Below are 17,814 nucleotides of genomic sequence, written 5' to 3' on the forward strand. Positions count from 1 at the left end.
AAAATTAGTACTTACAACCATGATGTTCAAAAGTGTGTGATTTTTTTTTAAACTGGCATTATTGTAAAAGTACAGCAAGGTTTGTTGTTGTTTTGCTGTATTTAATTTCAAATTATATTTTAACATGCATGTAGATAGGAAAGCAATAGTATTGTTTTAAAAATAATTTTTAGAAATTAAAAAATTAAAATAAATTATTTTAAAGGTTAAGAGGTTTGACTTTACAGCTTTGCCTAAATCCATAAATTGTCTTATGAAAAAAAGAAAGGCTTTCACTTACATAATAATCAAAATAGGTCTAATATAAATGAAAATTGTTATAACCAGTGACACTTATACTATTAGCCAAACTATCAAACTCCTTTAAGACTTAAGTTTAGAGCCGTAGGATATGAGTGTTTCTAATACCCTCCCTTCTTAGTAGGACATGGTTTTTGTTTATAATAATTAGTAAGTTACCCTGATTATTACATATTTTATTCACAAGGTCAAATGAAAGTGCCTTCTCTCCAGAAATCACATTTGTCTTAAACAATAAAAAGTGATAGTATAAGAATTTATTAGGCATGTATCCTATAATATTTTTACATGCAAAGTATCTATCTTTTGATTAAAAAAAAAAAAAAACACCTTTCTAAATGACCTTAAACATAAATGAAGTTTTTACTACCAACATGTTGGAGGGTAACAAATTAGTTTCAAACTAATTTTTCATGTGATATAAATAAAAGCAATTAAAAAACTTTAATTAATTTACTTTAGAGAGTATGTGTGTGAGCAGGGGCGGGGGGCAGAGTGGAGGGAGGGGGAAAGAGTCTCAGGCAGATTCATGCTGAGTGTGGAGCCTGACAGGGCCTGATACCATGACCCCAAGGTCATGTTCTGAGCCAAAACCAACAGTGGGACACTCAACTGACAGACACCCAGGTGCCCTCAAAAGCAATTTTTTAAAAATTAAAAAATAATTGATTTTAAACTGTGGTTAAAAATATGTAACATAAAATTTACCATTTTAACCATTTGTGAATGTAGTGAATTAAATACTCATCATTTTGCAACTATCACCACCATCTCCAGGATTTTTTCATCATCCCATCCTGAAATTCTGTACCCATTTAAACAGTAACTCCCCATTCCTGCTAAAAACTAGTAAAAATAAATAAATAAATAAACTTGGTAAAAACTGTTCTGTCTCTAATAAATTTGACTATGTAACTCATATAAGTGGAATCAAATAATGTTTGTCCTTTGTGACTAACATATTTCATCCATTATGTATTAGAATTTCATTTTTTATCTCATTTTTTTTCATTTAAAAAAACATTCTATTGCATATACACACATTTTATTCATCCATTCATTCATCAGTGGACACTTGGGTCATTTCCACATTTTGCTATTGTGAATAATGCTGCAGTGAACATGGGTGTATATACAATTATCTGTTTGAGTTTCTGCTTTCAGTTCTTTTGGGTATTTATCCAAAAGTGGAATTGCTAGATCATACAGTAAGTCTATGTTTAATTTTTTGAGGAACTGCCGTACTATTTTCCATAGAGGTTGTACCATGTTACATTCCTGCCAAAGGTGAATAAAGCTTCCAATTTCTCCGTATCCTGACCAACATTTCCACTCTTTTTTTTTTTTTACACTTCCACTTTTAAAATTTTTATTTTATAATAGCCATTGTAATAAGTATGAAGCCGGATCTCATGTGATTTTAGTTTGCATTTCCCTGATTACTAATGATTTTGAATATTTTTTAATGTGCTTACTAACCCATTTGTTGATTTTCTTTGGAGAAATGTCTATTGAAGTCCTTTGCCCAATTGGGGTGTTTGTTTTTTTTGTTGAGTTGTAGTTCTTTATATAATCTGGATATTAGTCTTTTATCAGACATGGAACTTGCCAAAACTTTCTCCCATTTTGTGGGTTGCTTTTTTAGTCTGTTAATGGTATACAAAGTTTTTAATTTTGATAAAGCCCAATTTGTTTATTTTTTCTTTTGTTGGCTATGCCTTTGGTGTTACATCTAGGAGATCAGTGTCAAATCTATTATCATAAAGCTTTTCCCCTATGTTTCCTTCTAGGATTTTTATAGTTTTAGCTCTTAATTTTGGTCTTTGATCCATTTGAATTAATTTTGTATGCTGTTGTTAGGTAAAGGTCCAACTTCATTCTTTTGCATGTGGATATCCAATTTTCCTAGCACCGTTTGTTGAAAAGACTGGTCCTTTCCCACTGAATGGTTTTGCATCCTTGTCAAAAAAACCATTTGACCAAATGTGTGAATATTTGTTTCTGGGTGCCCTATTCTTTTTTTTTTTTTTTAAGATTTTATTTATTCATAAGAGACACAGAAAAACAGGCAGAGAAAGAAGCAGGCTCCATGCAGGGAGCCCGATATCTGGGCGCCCTATTCTATTCCACTGCTTTATATTTCTGCCTTCATGCCAGTATCACACTGTTTTAATCGCTGTAGCTTTGTAGTAAATTTTTATTTTTTAAATTAAAAAGTTGTTTTATTTTTTATCTTTGCTTTGTAGCAAATTTTTAAATCAGGAATTAAGTCTTCCAACTTTGCTCTACTTATTATTTTTTTAAAAGATTATTTATTTATTTATTCACAAGAGACACAGAGGGGGGGGGCAGAGACATAGGCAGAGGAAGAAGCAGGCTCCATGCAGGAAGCCCAATGTGGAACTCAATCCCAGGATTCCAGGATCATGCCCTGAGCCAAAGGAAAATGCTCAATCACTGAGCCACCCAGGTGTCTCTCTACTTATTTTTAAAGCAAATTTCTCTTTTAACTTTTCTAAAAGATGTGTGCCAAATTAGATTTTATCTAGCCTTTGTTGGTAGAATTCTGCTCTGCTGAGTTCTAGAGTCAGGAGAAAAGCCCTCAGAGTATTTTAATACTACCAAAACATAGTCCTTCCTATCACTAGTTTAGATCAGAGATTACAATTTAAGTGCTTAAAGGGGCCAGGCAGATTACATAAATGACTGGAGTGATCGGGTTTTAGAAAACGGAATGGTAGAGAATGTGGGGAACCAGAAATATGTACCTGACCCACATTCACACGTTCAAAGCATATTTTGAGAGCCAAATAAAACAATGTGCAGATAATCTGACCCTGAGGTTGCCATCTGGCAAACTGTTCAAAAGTTTTACTGCAGAGTCTAAATGTGATAAGTAATATTTTATATAGGGAAAAATATAAGTTATATGTTCAAACAGCTTTTATAATAAGCTTAATTTTCACATGTGTATGTGTGTGTCTGTGTTAGGACATATGAAATATAATCTTCACCCTACTTAGTCAAGGTGGTAGAAGGCAACAGTAAACAGTAAGGAATCAGGGGTTAAGCTATTTCCTGGGTTTAAATCCCTGTTTCATCATATGTTGTCTTTTGACTTTGGGTAAGGTGTTAAATTTTCTTTCTCTATAAATTGTTTTGATTGTTAGTAGTTTATATGAGCTGGAGGGATAAGAAAAAAAAAGGTAAATCCAAAACCTGCAATGTCTAAAAAACAATTTCCATCTTTCCAATAAAAATATATTCATCACGGTCATACTTTGTGATTGATGCTTATTCCAGTCCATTAAAGTCAAGGGATTTTTTCTTTTCTTTTCTTTTTTTTTTTTTTTTTATGATTTTACTTATTTATTCATGAGAGACAGAGAGAGAGAGACAGAGGGAGAAGCAGGCTCCCTGCTCTCTGATAAAGTCTGATGAGGACCTTGATCCCAGGACCCTGAGACCACAACCTGAGGTGATGGCAGATACTTAACTGATTGAGCCAACCAGGCACCCCAAGTCAAGGGTTCTTTAACTATTTATTTATATATTTATTTATTTATTATTTAACACAAAACTCTCAAACCCATCTCAAAAATATCTCAGTCTACATATTTTGCATAGCTGTTTAGATAAAACATAAATCCATCTTAATGATTTGATAGATTTTATGGCAAAAGGATCGGTAGAAGAAAATTTGACAATAATATTGCTAACTACTCCTTTGATCTTAGAAATCCCAATCACTGGATGGTCTTAATTTGTTGAAATATCTATGGGAGTGGAGGATGAGAGCTACATAAAAGTAGTTAGATGTCATGGTGGATGCTGCCATGGCACATTCCTTTCTACCTGTCTTTTTGTATCTATCAAACTAAGTAAACTTACCAGTTTTACATTCTATGCAGATGAACTTTCCATCAGGGACTGATGCCAATCCCAGGCACTCCAGGTGAAAGTGTTTGCAGCACTCTCCCTCACAAGGAATCAGAGAGTCACCAGAGCTTTCACAGATCTGTAATAGGGCAAAAAGCAGGAGTTCTTAAACTTCAGCAGGCATCAGAATCACTTGGAGGGCCTGTTAAGATACAGATTACTGGGTCCCTCTCCCATAGTTTCTGATTCAGCAGGTCTACAGTGAGGCTCAAGAATTTGCATTTCTAACAGGTATCCTGACAATACTGATGCTGCTGATCCTTAGCCCTCACTTTAAGAACTACTGAGGTAAGTTATTTAAAATTTTAAAAAAGTTTTTAATTCCAGTTAGTTAACATAGTGTTATATTAGTTTCAGGTGTACAATATAGTGATTCAACAATTCTACATATATCACGCAGTATTCATCATGACAAAAATAGTAAGAATATAGGAAGACCTGTATATTTAATACATTAAAAAAACAAACAAACACTGAATTAGATAATTATTTCCAGACCCAAAATGGTATAAAGTTTAAAGGCATACTTGATCTTTCAAGATTTCTTCTTTGGAATCTACAATACTTTAACTTTTCTTCACAGAGTAAAACTATTTTTCAAAAAGGGTACTGAATATTTATACATTATTACATTTTAATGTATATTTATACATTAAAAAAGGTAACAAAGTGGAGGATCATAGGGGAAGAGGAGAAAAAAATAAAACAAGACAAAATCAGAAAGGGAGACAAACTATAAGAGATTCTTACAGGGAACAAACTGATGGTCGCTGGAGCGGAGGTGGGTAGGGGGACAGGGTAACTGGGTGATGGACATTAAGGAAGGTACATGATGTAATGAGCACTGGGTATTATGTAAGACTGATGAATCACTGACTCTATCTCTGAAACTAATAATACACTATATGTTAATTAACTGAATTTAAAGAAAAATTTTGAAATAAATCGTCTGTCATTTCCTTTTTTTTTTTTTAAAGATTTTATTTATTTATTCATGAGACACACACACACACACACACACACAGAGAGGCAGAGACACAGGCAGAGGGAGAAGCAGGCTCCATGCCAGGAGTCCGATGTGGCACTCAATCCTGGGTCTCCTGGATCAGGCCCTGGACTGAAGGCGGTGCTAAACTGCTGAGCCACCAGGGCTGCCCTGTCATTTACTTTTAAATAAGCTTTAGGCCCAACTTGGGACTTGAACTCACAACCCCAAGGATCGAGAGCTGCATGCTCTACCTACTGAGCCAGCCAGGCACTTCCCATTTACTTCTAATTAATAACTTGAGTATCACAATGAATATTGGCATTTGTAATGTGAAAAGCCAGAAATGGCTTTTAGATATTACGGCTTTAAAATAATATAATTTAGAAAGATACTACTCTCTCCAGCAGGAGGTAAGTATGTTATTGGCAAAATACTACAGCAGCTATTTCAAGCTATCCGTTGTTTGCCTACCTGACACACAGTGTCCTTCTTACTGACTCCAATGCCTCTTCTTGACAAACTTGAATCCATGGACTGCACGTCAGAAACATCTGCATCTGCAGTAGCGGAAGGGCTATCTACTTGCTTTCCAAAGCCTACCTACATGGAAAACATAGTACTTTTTAAGAAAAATAAAACAAAAATTTCCTCAAAGTGAAGTGCTATGAAAATCCTAGCAAGATTTGCTCAAATAAACCTAATACCTCTTTTTTTTCTTTTTCTTTCTAAAACCCCTGGATGCTATATGCCTGGTGTTTTGAGAGAAACTGTAGTTAAAATTTAAAAAGACAGAAACCATGCTTCTGTTACATAAGAAATCAGCAAAATGAAGACATTTGTAAGTTACAAAATAACCAAAAGGATTTGTTCTCTGAGTATTTAAAAAATTCCCCGCTCCCCAAACAAATCAGGCAAAGCATTGTTACTTCATTTTGCAAAGCAAAAGAGAGTAATGTGCCCCGAGACTTGAACATATTTACCTGCAGGTCACTCAGTCCTCTAGAATCGGAGTCAGATGTGTCTCTGTATGCTGAGCTAGTCATTTCTACATCAGTTGAGGCGCGACTCCTTTTCTTTAGAGGTTTACAGGAATCTGAAATCTCGCTGGCACCTTAATACAACACACTGAAATTAATCCTAAAATAGTGCTTAAGGTTTGTTGTTTTAATTTTTTTTGTGGGAGATTATTTCTTTCCCCAAACTCATCTGTAGTGTGAAAAAAAAGCACAGCTCTCTTTGTAACACTGAAGTCACGAATCAAAACTTCGTAAGCTTCTGACCTTCCTGATAGTGAGTGATTTAATTTACAACCGCTCTATTAAAACATTTAATTCAGTGCTTCTGCTCTAAAGCTATTTTCAGTCAACAGAGCCCAAGTTCCAAGCTAAAAACCAATTCTATCAAAACTATAGGATAGCTGATTGATTTGGAGCAATCCAAAGAACCATTCAATTTGGAGGGGGAAGACATAAAACCCAACACACTGTGTAGCTTACAAATATGGTCGCAGAGACACCTCCATCTTGTTTTTATTAGGGATGTGACAAATCTTTGATTTGTATTCGATTCGTACACGGATAGTGCCATTTTCCCCCGAATTTTGCAATTCAGTTGATTATTGCCCCCCGCGTAAATTTTGGATGTTCATAATTGTTCATCTGAGACTTCCTTGGTGAAGTGGCATTTATTGTGACCATTAACAAGTGCTGCAGCACATCTACATATGTCATGCCATTTAGGAGGCACATTGCTGAGGGTTGTAACGGACAATCAATGTTCAAATGCAGCCAAATCACGAAGAGTTGGATGAGAGGCCTCTATGTGGAATTTGTACGGGAAGGAATAAATATGAAAAAAAAAAAAAAGGCAGAGAATAGTGTGGAATTTTTTTTAAAACTGTGTGTAATACAAATCCAGCCAAAACAATAGTGCAAAAAGTTACAAAGCAACAATCTCTTGGGCTAATGCAGTATAGGCTATACAGAAACAGCCACGATGAAATGTGCAGATCAGGCACGGTGAATACCAGGGAACCAAGGAGATGGTTAATATTTCAACCCACAGTTTGTGTTTTGGATTTTTTTCCCCCACACTTTCCATACAACAAACAGACATCTAGATCAGCCCAGCAAGCTATGGTGGAAGTGTGCAGTCCAGAAGAGACCATGGAGAAACAAGTCTCCTGAGGCCATGAAGATCCGCAACAGGCTGAGTGAGAGTAGCACTTGGTATATAGCCATGTTCTGTGGTGGAGGATGTGGGCCTCTTTAGACTGCTCAGATTACCGGAACCTTGTTATCATATCCCATTCTACAAGTTTTTTCACTGAATGTTTCCTTACATCTATAAATGAGGGTGCCTGCCCATGTTAACGCTGATTAAAAAACACAAGTACACAAATCTATCTCCTTCATTGCTGGTGTGTGGACCCAGAACACCACCACAAAGTATTTCCTTGGCCTAAAAGATCACTGGATTAACAAGGAGTTTTAACAGAGGAACAGGAGTGCTGTACTGAGAGGCTTTCGAAGGGAAAACACAGGTACCGCCATTTCCGATGAGTTTCTGAAAATGCTAGAAAAATGACAGACTGCCAAAGACAGCTGCCATGCTGTTCTCCATGATAACGGCACTAATATTAAAAAAAATAAGAGCTTTTAATGATTGTAATGTATACAGTTTGGGCTGTTTGGCAAAACCCTGCAGATGTGCATTAATGATGCTTTATTTAAAAACAAAAACCAAAAAAACAAAAACAGTCCATGTTGAAATTGATCAGTGTAAGTTAAACGGTGGTTTTTAGGCTGGACCCATGATTTAAGCTGTACCCATCCAGCTCAGACCAAAAAAAATCATCTGAATGTTAAGCAATTGTTCAGAGTCTTGAAGAAGAAACCAGGCAGGAAAATGCCAATAATGATGATTGGCGAAATCAAAATTGAAAACAAAGAAACTGTTTATCGAGCCGCCGACAAAGAAATCTTGCATGGAGACTCCAAGTCTGGAGTTTCTGGGATGAAATTGTACAGGAATCTCAGTCCACAGTTTCCTCAATCGCTGCGGAGACGGAGCTGTCACTGAATCTGACAGAGCCCTGCACTCCCCGGTCCGCCGACCCTGTGGAATGGTGGAAACACAACGCAATCAGGCCTCCTAATCTCGCAGCGATCGCGATGTCTTTTCTTGGAGCTCCGCCAAGCAGTGTTCCCTCCGAGAGGCTGTTCAGTTCTGCTGAGGATCTCCACGGAGACCATCGCTGCAGACTTCTCCCCGAGAATGCAGAGAGGCTGGTGTTTTTTTTTTTTTTTTTTTTTTTTTTTAATAATGCAATTTGCCCAGAGTAAACTACGGGTATTAAATACAGTTTGAATGATTTCACCAAAAACGCACAAATCATGCTATGGAGTTTGTACTGTAGTCAAATTGCACACAGAAAATACGGATATAAGTTTAAGGTTTCTTAAACTTTGTGCATATCTCAAATAGATTTGCATAAGGTCATCTAATAATGGCCATAAATATGCTACGAATCATTTTTAATTAAAAAAAAAAGATTTTACAGCACTGTCAAAATAAACGTGGCAAGATTTTTTGTAATCAGGTTGTCTTGTCTGATTTGTCATAGTCCATGTTTGACAAACATTAATAGCTACTATTCGGTATTCAGTCGAATACCAAAAAAAGTGGATTCGTCACATCCCTAGTTTATAAACCAGTGAAACCCCAGAATCTTATGGAGAAAAGCCGGAAACGGTATCAAGTCTACATGGTGTTCTCCAATTTACCAAAACAAGTAAGACTTCACACATGGAGGTACAGAATAAGATCAACTCTAAAATATACACATACATACATACACATACACACACACACACACACACACACAATACTTCAATTTCACACAAATTTTTTTGACTGAAGAGCAACAACAGTGATTTACAGAGACACACAAAAATACATGAAGTACAAATAAGTAATTCTTAAAATCTGGTTTTAATCAAGTAAATGCAAGGCAACATTATAATAACTCACCTTTCTGTAATCCAGTCTTCACTGTAGCCTGAGGAACTGTTTCAACCTGTTTGGACAGAAAAATATACCATTAACGAGGATTTTATTTCACTTTTAATTAACAGAGGGAAAAAAATAATACTTCCATCAATCTAAGTAATGATGAGTGATTAATGTATCTGAAATCTGAACTCCATCCCATCTTCTGGGTAAAGTTCTCTGTCTCAAGGTCAGGGAGGGTTTAAATCCTAGCTGCCTATGCTGAATTCCAAGTGACAACACACAGCCACATGCTCTCTAGCAAAGACTTTTCCCACCAATCCCTTGGTAAATGACGAGAACAAGAATCCTTTCCTCAGTGTCTGGGAGGCAGGAGAGGGGTTGTTTCTGCAACCAGCCCGGATGTTGCTATAAACCCCTCCCGCCCCAAAGACGTTAGGATAAATTTTTACTTACTATGATACTCAGGTTAATGTAACTCACGCCACTTTAAGACCCTTCCGCGCCTGCACTCACAGCTAAGTTGCTGGGAATCAGGACCCTCTCTGTAGAGAGTGCTACAGGGCTCCATACAGCTGGAAGCTCAATACTTTTGCTGCTAGTACAAACTTAAGAAAATAAGTTTGTGATATTGCAAAAGCACTTTCTTGAGTGTCTTATGAACAGTGTCTTGATCCTACATCAGGAGAGCGAGATCAGAAGTTATTCTGCCAATGTCTATGTAAAACACGTGGTAATCTGAGGATTGAACCATTGGAATTAAAGAAAGGATGCTGTTTGGAGGAGTTCCTGTTTTAGCTATGAATTGAATTTTATGTTTCTTTAAGATGTAGTGAAATATGCATGTTGAAACACATTTTGTAAATATTTAAGGATTGTTCTAAGCTTTTTAAAAAAATTTTATTTTTTTTACAACAAGTAAAAAAACATACAACAGAAGCGCTTTTATAAGATACAATTAGTAATACAAATATAAAATCTTCTAAACAATCACTGGTATTGTTCTACTACTAACTATAACACAGTGGCATTAACAATTTGTCCCACTTTTTATACTCATTCTGCTTATTAATTTTAAACTGACTGGTCACAGACTGAATTTGGGAACCAGCTGGAAAAATCACAACTTTGTTTTGGTAATGAATGCTATAGATTTGCAAGAGCTTAGAAAGATTTTTTGGAATATAATTTCCTAAGTATGAAAGTTAATTATGGTAAATGAATGACAAATTAGTATATTATTTAAATTTTGGTTAAATGTTTCTGGGAAAATTGTTTTACACGCTTGGAGATACCACAGAGCACCCACAAAATCACACCTTGTAAGTTTGGAAGTTTAAAATTATGAAGGAAATAATCTGAATAGAAAAGTCTGCACTTCCATATCAAGTGGTTTTAAAAATATAAAGCTTATTGGAACTAATACTATTCAGAATTCTTTTTGTTTAACTGCAGCTTTCTGAGCTATAAAAAATGGATATTTTTCCACTTTAAAAAAAAATCAAGAAAAATTCTTATTGTGAGTTTAATTTAAAGGACTAATGGTTTCTAAAAATTTCTTTGAACAGGTAATTTTATATGCATATTATTACGTTGATTACACTGGTTTAATACCCTTCAGTCAAATGTCCCTCCCCTTTTTTGTTTTTACTTCAATGGTGTTTCTGATCACCCAATCATAGGTGAGTGCCATTCCACTGGGAAAGTAACATTCCAAAAAATCTCTGATACTGACAGAAAAACCAGTTTATATATGATTATTTGTGTCTTAAATATAACTCTCGTTGTTAAATTAATTTGATTTGTTTAAAAAAATAAAAACAATACATACCAGCGGCTTAAACAAAAAAATCAAAATTTAAAAAGGCAGGGGGGGACTTAATGATGGTTCCAAATAAAAATCATGAAAACATGAAATCATTTTGCTCATAACAGAAATTTCAAAATAAATGTGAGGAATTCTTTAAGAGTCTTGTACTGGCTTCCCATCTCCTGAAGCCTGACTGTTTTTTGTGAAAATGCTTGAAGCAGAATCACAGGGATGGCTGTGTTAGAATTGGGCACTGGAACTCACCAACACAGAAGCATAAAATAGTCCAGAAAGAGGAACTCAGCTTAGGGAAAGTTTCTCTTTCTTTTAAGATACCATAAAAGCCACAACATTTACAAATACAATGTTTTAACTCTCTACATGTAGGAAGCCAACCTGCTCCTTTTTGATCTTCTTCTTTGGCACAACCTCAGTGGATTTCTCTGATTCAGAACGAGTTCTAATCGATCTTCTCTGTTGCTTCTTTTCTACTGAGCCTAAGAGATGATTTAAAGGAACAAACAAAAACTCATTTAAGGATGACTTGACAATGATGTAATTAAGATTTGACCCAATTCCATGCTTTTCTTACTCAATACTTTGTTCTGTTTTTTTTGTTTTTTTTTTTTTTTTTTACTTTTGGTCTTTTAACTATAAATCACTAAAAATTCAATCAGTCCTACATATTTTGCATTTTATTTTTTATTTTTTTTTTAAATTTTTTTTTTTTTTTTTTTTTTTATGACAGTCACAGAGAGAGGAGAGAGAGGCAGAAACACAGGCAGATGGAGAAGCAGGCTCCATGCACCGGGAGCCCGACGTGGGATTCGATCCCGGGTCTCCAGGATCGCGCCCTGGGCCAAAGGCAGGCGCCAAACCGCTGCGCCACCCAGGGATCCCCATATTTTGCATTTTAACAAATGAATTAAACTAATTATATATGTAAAATGTTTAATGGTGCTTGGTGTGCCCATATGAGTTTTTGCTACTGTTATATTATGAACAAAGGGGGAAAAAGGCACAAAGATATGGCCAAAACCAAATCATTAATTTGGATGTCAAGGGACTGGTTATGTCTTAGAAATAACGAATCATGAAAAACTCTTGGAAACAAATTAGCAAGGTTTTTCATGTTAAATAGTGAAACAGAAACTATTCATATTTTTAAACAGTAAAATTCTTTGGAAGTAAACAGAAAGAAAACTCACAAGGACCCATTTTGGACAGGATAAAACTTAGACTAAAGACAACATCTTGAAAGAACACTAAGTCAGGAGTGATTCATTCTGTGATCCTGAGAAGAAAGGATGCCGGCAGCATGTTCTCCATCTTCTCAGGGCTTAGACTCCTACATGGTCCTTCCTACATAATAATCACCCTTCCACACCTTGCCACAGGAGAAAGCTCCTCAAAGCAGGCAGAAGCTACTTCAATAAAGCCTTCCACATTATCTTTATATTTCATGATTTCATTGTTCTTGTCTATGTGTAAATGGTTTCCTTCACCTTAGTTCAAAGTCAAAACAAAGAAGGATCCCACTATATCTGTTTTCAGGAGGGAGGAAGTAGTCTGAAACTAATTTATGGTTCCTGAGCTGTGTTGACTTCTAGCAGAAAAGTCACAAATAAAGATGTTGGCTCCTTCCTTCAGGCTCACTCTGCTTCTTACATTGTTGAAAATGTTCACTAAGACAACAAATATCCTACCCTCACAGACACCTGAGTATTCCAGAAATCCAGACTTTAGTAAAATTATTAATATTCAAGTAGCTATCCGGGAAGAGGAAAATGAAAATAAAACTGCCTAAAACAAAGTAGCTTTACTTGCTTTGAGGATGACAACATAACTGTTCCAGTAAGTACAGATAGTATTTGATCTACTATCTTATATGAAATAAGGCAATGTAATTTCTTATAATTGTTCTGAAAGCTATCTGAAGAACACATAAATTCTACTACGTTTAGGGCAGCCCCGGTGGCGCCGTGGTTTGGCGCCGCCTGCAGCCCAGGGTGTGATCCTAGAGACCCAGGATCGAGTCCCACATCGGGCTCCCTGCGTGGAGCCTGCTTCTCCCTCTGCCTGTGTCTCTGACTCTCTCTCTCTTTATCTATGAATAAATAAATAAAATCTTTAATAAAAAAAAAATTCTACTACGTTTAAAACCCCAAAAATGTACTGCATTTATGTCCTAAGAGAGAGGAGGTGAGCATCTCTGAAAGAGGAAAATAGCTTAAAAATCTAGTATAAAGGCAAATAGAGTTCTTCAAATCACAGAAATTAGCAGTGCCATACCCTCTATGCACCCCTTAAATTCACTGAGAAAAAGCTCAAGAATTCTCCCTAAGAAATTAACAACAACTGAGATGATGATATAACTGGCTTCTCAAGGAAGATCAAGTCTCTTCTCTCACTTTTCAACTACTAAAATTATTTCCACAAGAAACAAAATGGTCATTTAAAAAAGCAAAATATGCTCATCAACCACAGCTGGTAACCAAATTTAAACCAAAATCAAAGCTTTAGAGCACTCATTAATTTACAACCTAAATATAGTGCCTGCCTAAAGAAGGAATTGAGCTTTTTCCAGATCTAAAGAATTAGAACCTTCCATTGTACCTTTAACTTAAAAAAAAAAAAATTCATAGTAAAACTTAAATCTTACAGTGAAAAGACTACATGAAAATAAAATGCTCAGTAGCCGAGGGGAAGGAAAAACATAAGTCCTATTAAATAAAAGTATAATATTTAAGATCAGTCTAAAATGAAGTTTACTTCCTCCCTAATTAGGAGATTTATTTAAATAAAGATTCACCTAGGCTAGGTATCACACTTAAATTCAGACAAATTACCAACAGTTTAGTGTAAAGAAAGAGAACAAAATTGTCAGGTATAGTCAGGTATAGTCAAAATACGTGACTATAAAGAGCTAAAGCCAAAAGATTCTTTTAATCTTCAAAGTAGGGAACAAATGTTTTCAATTAAAGCTAATTAATGCAAAATCTTTTAAGTTCACTTATTCATTTCTTTAACATCATTCTTTCCTTTTTTTAAGCAGTATTTTGAAATGAGACAAATTGCAAATCTGGTTCTGGACTTTGCTACTCTCTCCCTACTTTAAAGCATTCCCTTCCCAACTCAATTTTGGATAAAGGCATAATGTTTTGTATGCCCCATCCAAAGTATGCCCCATCTTCCCTGCTACCTCTTCTTCCTGTCCTGTAAACCACCCCCCCAACTTTTTTTTTAAAGGAAGCTAGCCCAAGTTCTTTCCTGAACAATGACTGCTTTTATTTTTGCTCTTTTTAATAAGAAGAATCTTAAAATTTCCCTTCCAAAAATATTTGCCCCTTTGTGCCACTCAACCACAGTTCTGCCTGAGTTATTACTGATTCAGAGTTACTACCTAAGTTCTCAAGAGCTTAATCCTTCTAGAAAATTGCTTGGTCCCTTCTCTGATTTGATTCCAAAAATTTTTTTAAAGAACAAGGTGAAACAACCCCCTTTCTCCTAAACTAAGATTCCAAATGACCAGCCAGTTGACAATCTCTTTTCTTGATGGCTATAATAAAGCAATAATATAGTTATATAAACCCCACCAGACACTCAGTTAGACTATAAGATCCTTAGTATGTCAGTCCCTTAACAAAAGTTACTAAATAAATAAATAAATAAATTACTTTGACCATTCACAGGCACAACTTTACTGAATATATGCATTTCTCTTTTAAACAAGAATATCTGTTAATCAGAATAGTCTGTTAATCAGAGAACAGATTATAATAGGAGAGTTAGGCCCTAGTTCCCTACTTACTAACATTTAGGATACCTAAGAATAATAAAAGGAGCACGGGCATCTGTCAATTAGTTTCTAATAAGAGATGAAGGAGGAAATGGTAAGAATGTGTTAATGGTGCTAGAAAAGTAAAGCTGTCATTTTCATTCAAAGAGAGCTAAACAAATGGTGCATTTACTCAGTCATGTACAGATTTCAGAACTATCCTCGTTTAATTACACAGTTCTCTTATTACTAAAACTCCTGTAGGAAAAATAACAATGAATAAAGCTTCCTAGTCCCTAAAGCCATTCTTTTCTATTGACGTAATTGCTTTTACCACTTAATTTAAAATATAATTTGATTTTGATAAGTAAAATTTTCTTAGAAATATAGCTACCATGTTATTAGCAGAAAAGAACTATGACCTCTCAAAATGGATCTACATACTCTTCATTCATTACCCACCTGTAGGACCAGATGTTGCTTCAGATGATATATTCTGAGTTGCCTTTTCATTTCTCTGGTTTGGTGTAGAAATTATAAGTCTGTCCTGTCCCCTGACACTTATTTCTGTTTTGTTACCAATTCCCTTCAAAATAAGACAAAATAAAAAATAGCTGATTACTAGGCAAATGGCATCATCGGCTTACAAAGACAGCTTAAGATGATCATAATTTGCTTGAATTTTACACGGTCTTTGATTGCAGTTGATTTATCATCTTTGCCATTACCAGAGCAATTTTATTAAATCATCAGGATGTATTCTAAAATGTACAATGACATTATGTTTAAAAAAAAAACGAAACCGACCCAACTCCACATGAGGCATATCACTAAAAAATGAACCTGTATCACCTAGCTTTCTGTCAAAAATAAAATGTTTTCTGGTCTGAACAATCTCTCCCTTTAAATCATCACAGGAAAAGAACTCGAGTCATTTTCTTTTTTTTTTTAATGTGTCAACCTTTTTAAAAAAATTATTTATTTATTTATTCATGAGAGGCACACAGAGAGAGAGAGAAGGGCAGAGACACAAGCAGAGGGAGAAGCAGGCTCCATGCAGGGAGCCTGACGTGGGATCCCAGGTCTCCAGGATCACACCCTGGGCTGAAGGCAGTGTTAAACTGCTGAGCCACCCAGGCTGCCCTCAAGTCATTTTCATTTGGTAAAGTACCCTACTATACATATAAAAATGTCAACATGTCTTAAAAGAATATCCTTAGATACAGAAATTTGATATTCATGGTGACCAAAATGTGTACCCAAAGCAGTTTGGAGCAGACAGAAGGGAGGTACAATTATAGTTCTATCTCATCTTAGGTTTTATAACACAATAAAATAAACGAGTGATTTGTAAATATATGTACTTTTAAGGTCTTCTTTTTAAAAAGATCAGTTTTAGGATGACACCTGGTTGGCTCAGTTGGTTAAGCATCAACTCTTGATTTTGGCTCAGGTCATGATTTTAGGGTCGTGATTAGAGATTCAATCTAGGGTCCATCTTAGAGATTGAGCACCCCTCCCCCATGCTCAGCAGGGAATCTGTTTGAGATTTTCTCTCTCCCTCTCCCTCTGCCCCTTCCTGTCCGTCCCCCTCATGTGTGGGGGCACACTCTATAATAAATAAACACACCTTAAAATTTTTTTAAATAAATAAATAAATAAATCAGTATTATCTCAAATTTCATTTAAATAGCACTCTTTGGAGTGTGGTGACAAACTCTGATTTGTCTATCCAAATGCAGATAAAAACTAGCTCCAAGAATGAAGCCAATTAGCAGTAAAAAAAAAAAAAAAAAAATTGCAGCGTATTCATTTGCTATGCAAAGCTGTCAGTAGAGCTAAGTGGAGACTGTGACTTAAGTTTTTTCAAGTAGCTTAGTCTTATTGAACTCAGTTGAACCTACAGTCAGAAACAGATGAATAGAGAACCATCATATTTCTCTCTAGTAAAATATTATCACTCAAGCACTGGGTGCTGTATGTTAGTGTTCAATCACTAACATCTTCATTCAGTTTCTATATCTGAAACTAATATTACACTGTATGTTAACTACCTGGAATTTTTTTTTAAGATTTTATTTACTCTTGAGAGACAGAGAGAGAGAGAGAGAGAGAGAGAGGCAGAGGGAGGAGCAGGCTCCATGCAGGGAGCCCAATGAGGGACTCAATCTCAGGACTCCAGGATCATGCCCTGGGCTGAAGGTAGGCGCTAAACCACTGAGCCACCTGGGCTGCCCAACTACCTGGAATTTAAATAAAAACTTGGAAAGATATATCACTAATGATGCATACCTATATTTAAGTATTTTCATATGCATATAACAATGTTAGAAAATTAAGCAGAATTCTTTAAAAGCACATACCCATGAGGTGCCATAAATTGAATTCACAAGCCCATAACTGTGATAAGGGTTGGGAGGAGAGTGAAAAGGTATGTGGAATAAACATTATAAATGTTATAACACAGTTTTAAAGTCTAAAAGCTAAAATATAAGTGCCCTAAATGGAGGCTCCGGGCTGGCTGGTGGAGGTATGCAATTTGAAAAGGTATTTCCACCCCATTACCCAAGCTATCACCACAGTTAATTGTTACAGAACAAACACAGTTCCGGAATTTCCCTAAAATGCATCAGATACCCCAAGCCAAAATGAACCTAACAAAATTGCTGGTGCAACCAAATAGATCAGCAAGTATAATTATTATGGTGGTTAATTCAAGTAACTGACAAAAATAATTTAATAAGGAAGCACACTTTGCAGCTAAGAAAAACTAACAATACAAACTAGAAACAGGCAAATTGCCGAGTTTTTTTCCACAGCTTTAAGGAGCTAAGCTCAATTTTGGCTGCACAGCTCAAGATAATCTATTACAGATGGGGATATTACAAAAGAGGGAAAAAAAAGGAAAACATAGCCTTTTTGCCTGTTTTACCCCCTCTTAAACAGAAAACTGAACATTTCCTGTGCAGCAGATAAAAAGATATTTAA

The 17,814-nt window shown here is 35.6% G+C and overlaps 1 protein-coding gene across 5 annotated transcripts in view; it reads right to left on the bottom strand.

Moving 5' to 3' along the window:
• Positions 1 to 17,814, bottom strand: part of NSD3 (nuclear receptor binding SET domain protein 3) — a 119,120-nt gene that overhangs the window by 37,122 nt on the left and 64,184 nt on the right. For 4 of the 5 annotated variants that reach the window (XM_055334686.1, XM_055334685.1, XM_055334682.1 and 1 more), the window contains exons 7-12: positions 15,289 to 15,412; positions 11,445 to 11,545; positions 9,260 to 9,305; positions 6,208 to 6,338; positions 5,699 to 5,827; positions 4,192 to 4,318 (exon numbers count right to left, since the gene is read on the bottom strand). In XM_055334686.1, coding sequence (XP_055190661.1) covers positions 4,192 to 4,318; positions 5,699 to 5,827; positions 6,208 to 6,338; positions 9,260 to 9,305; positions 11,445 to 11,545; positions 15,289 to 15,412 — 658 coding nt within the window. Of the gene's footprint in view, positions 1 to 4,191; positions 4,319 to 5,698; positions 5,828 to 6,207; positions 6,339 to 6,715; positions 8,345 to 9,259; positions 9,306 to 11,444; positions 11,546 to 15,288; positions 15,413 to 17,814 lie in introns of those variants that run through there. The other variant, XM_055334687.1, reaches the window with a different exon arrangement.

The sequence above is a fragment of the Nyctereutes procyonoides genome, unplaced genomic scaffold (assembly GCF_905146905.1).
Source record: "Nyctereutes procyonoides isolate TBG_1078 unplaced genomic scaffold, NYPRO_anot_genome, whole genome shotgun sequence".
Classification (NCBI taxonomy): domain Eukaryota; kingdom Metazoa; phylum Chordata; class Mammalia; order Carnivora; family Canidae; genus Nyctereutes; species Nyctereutes procyonoides.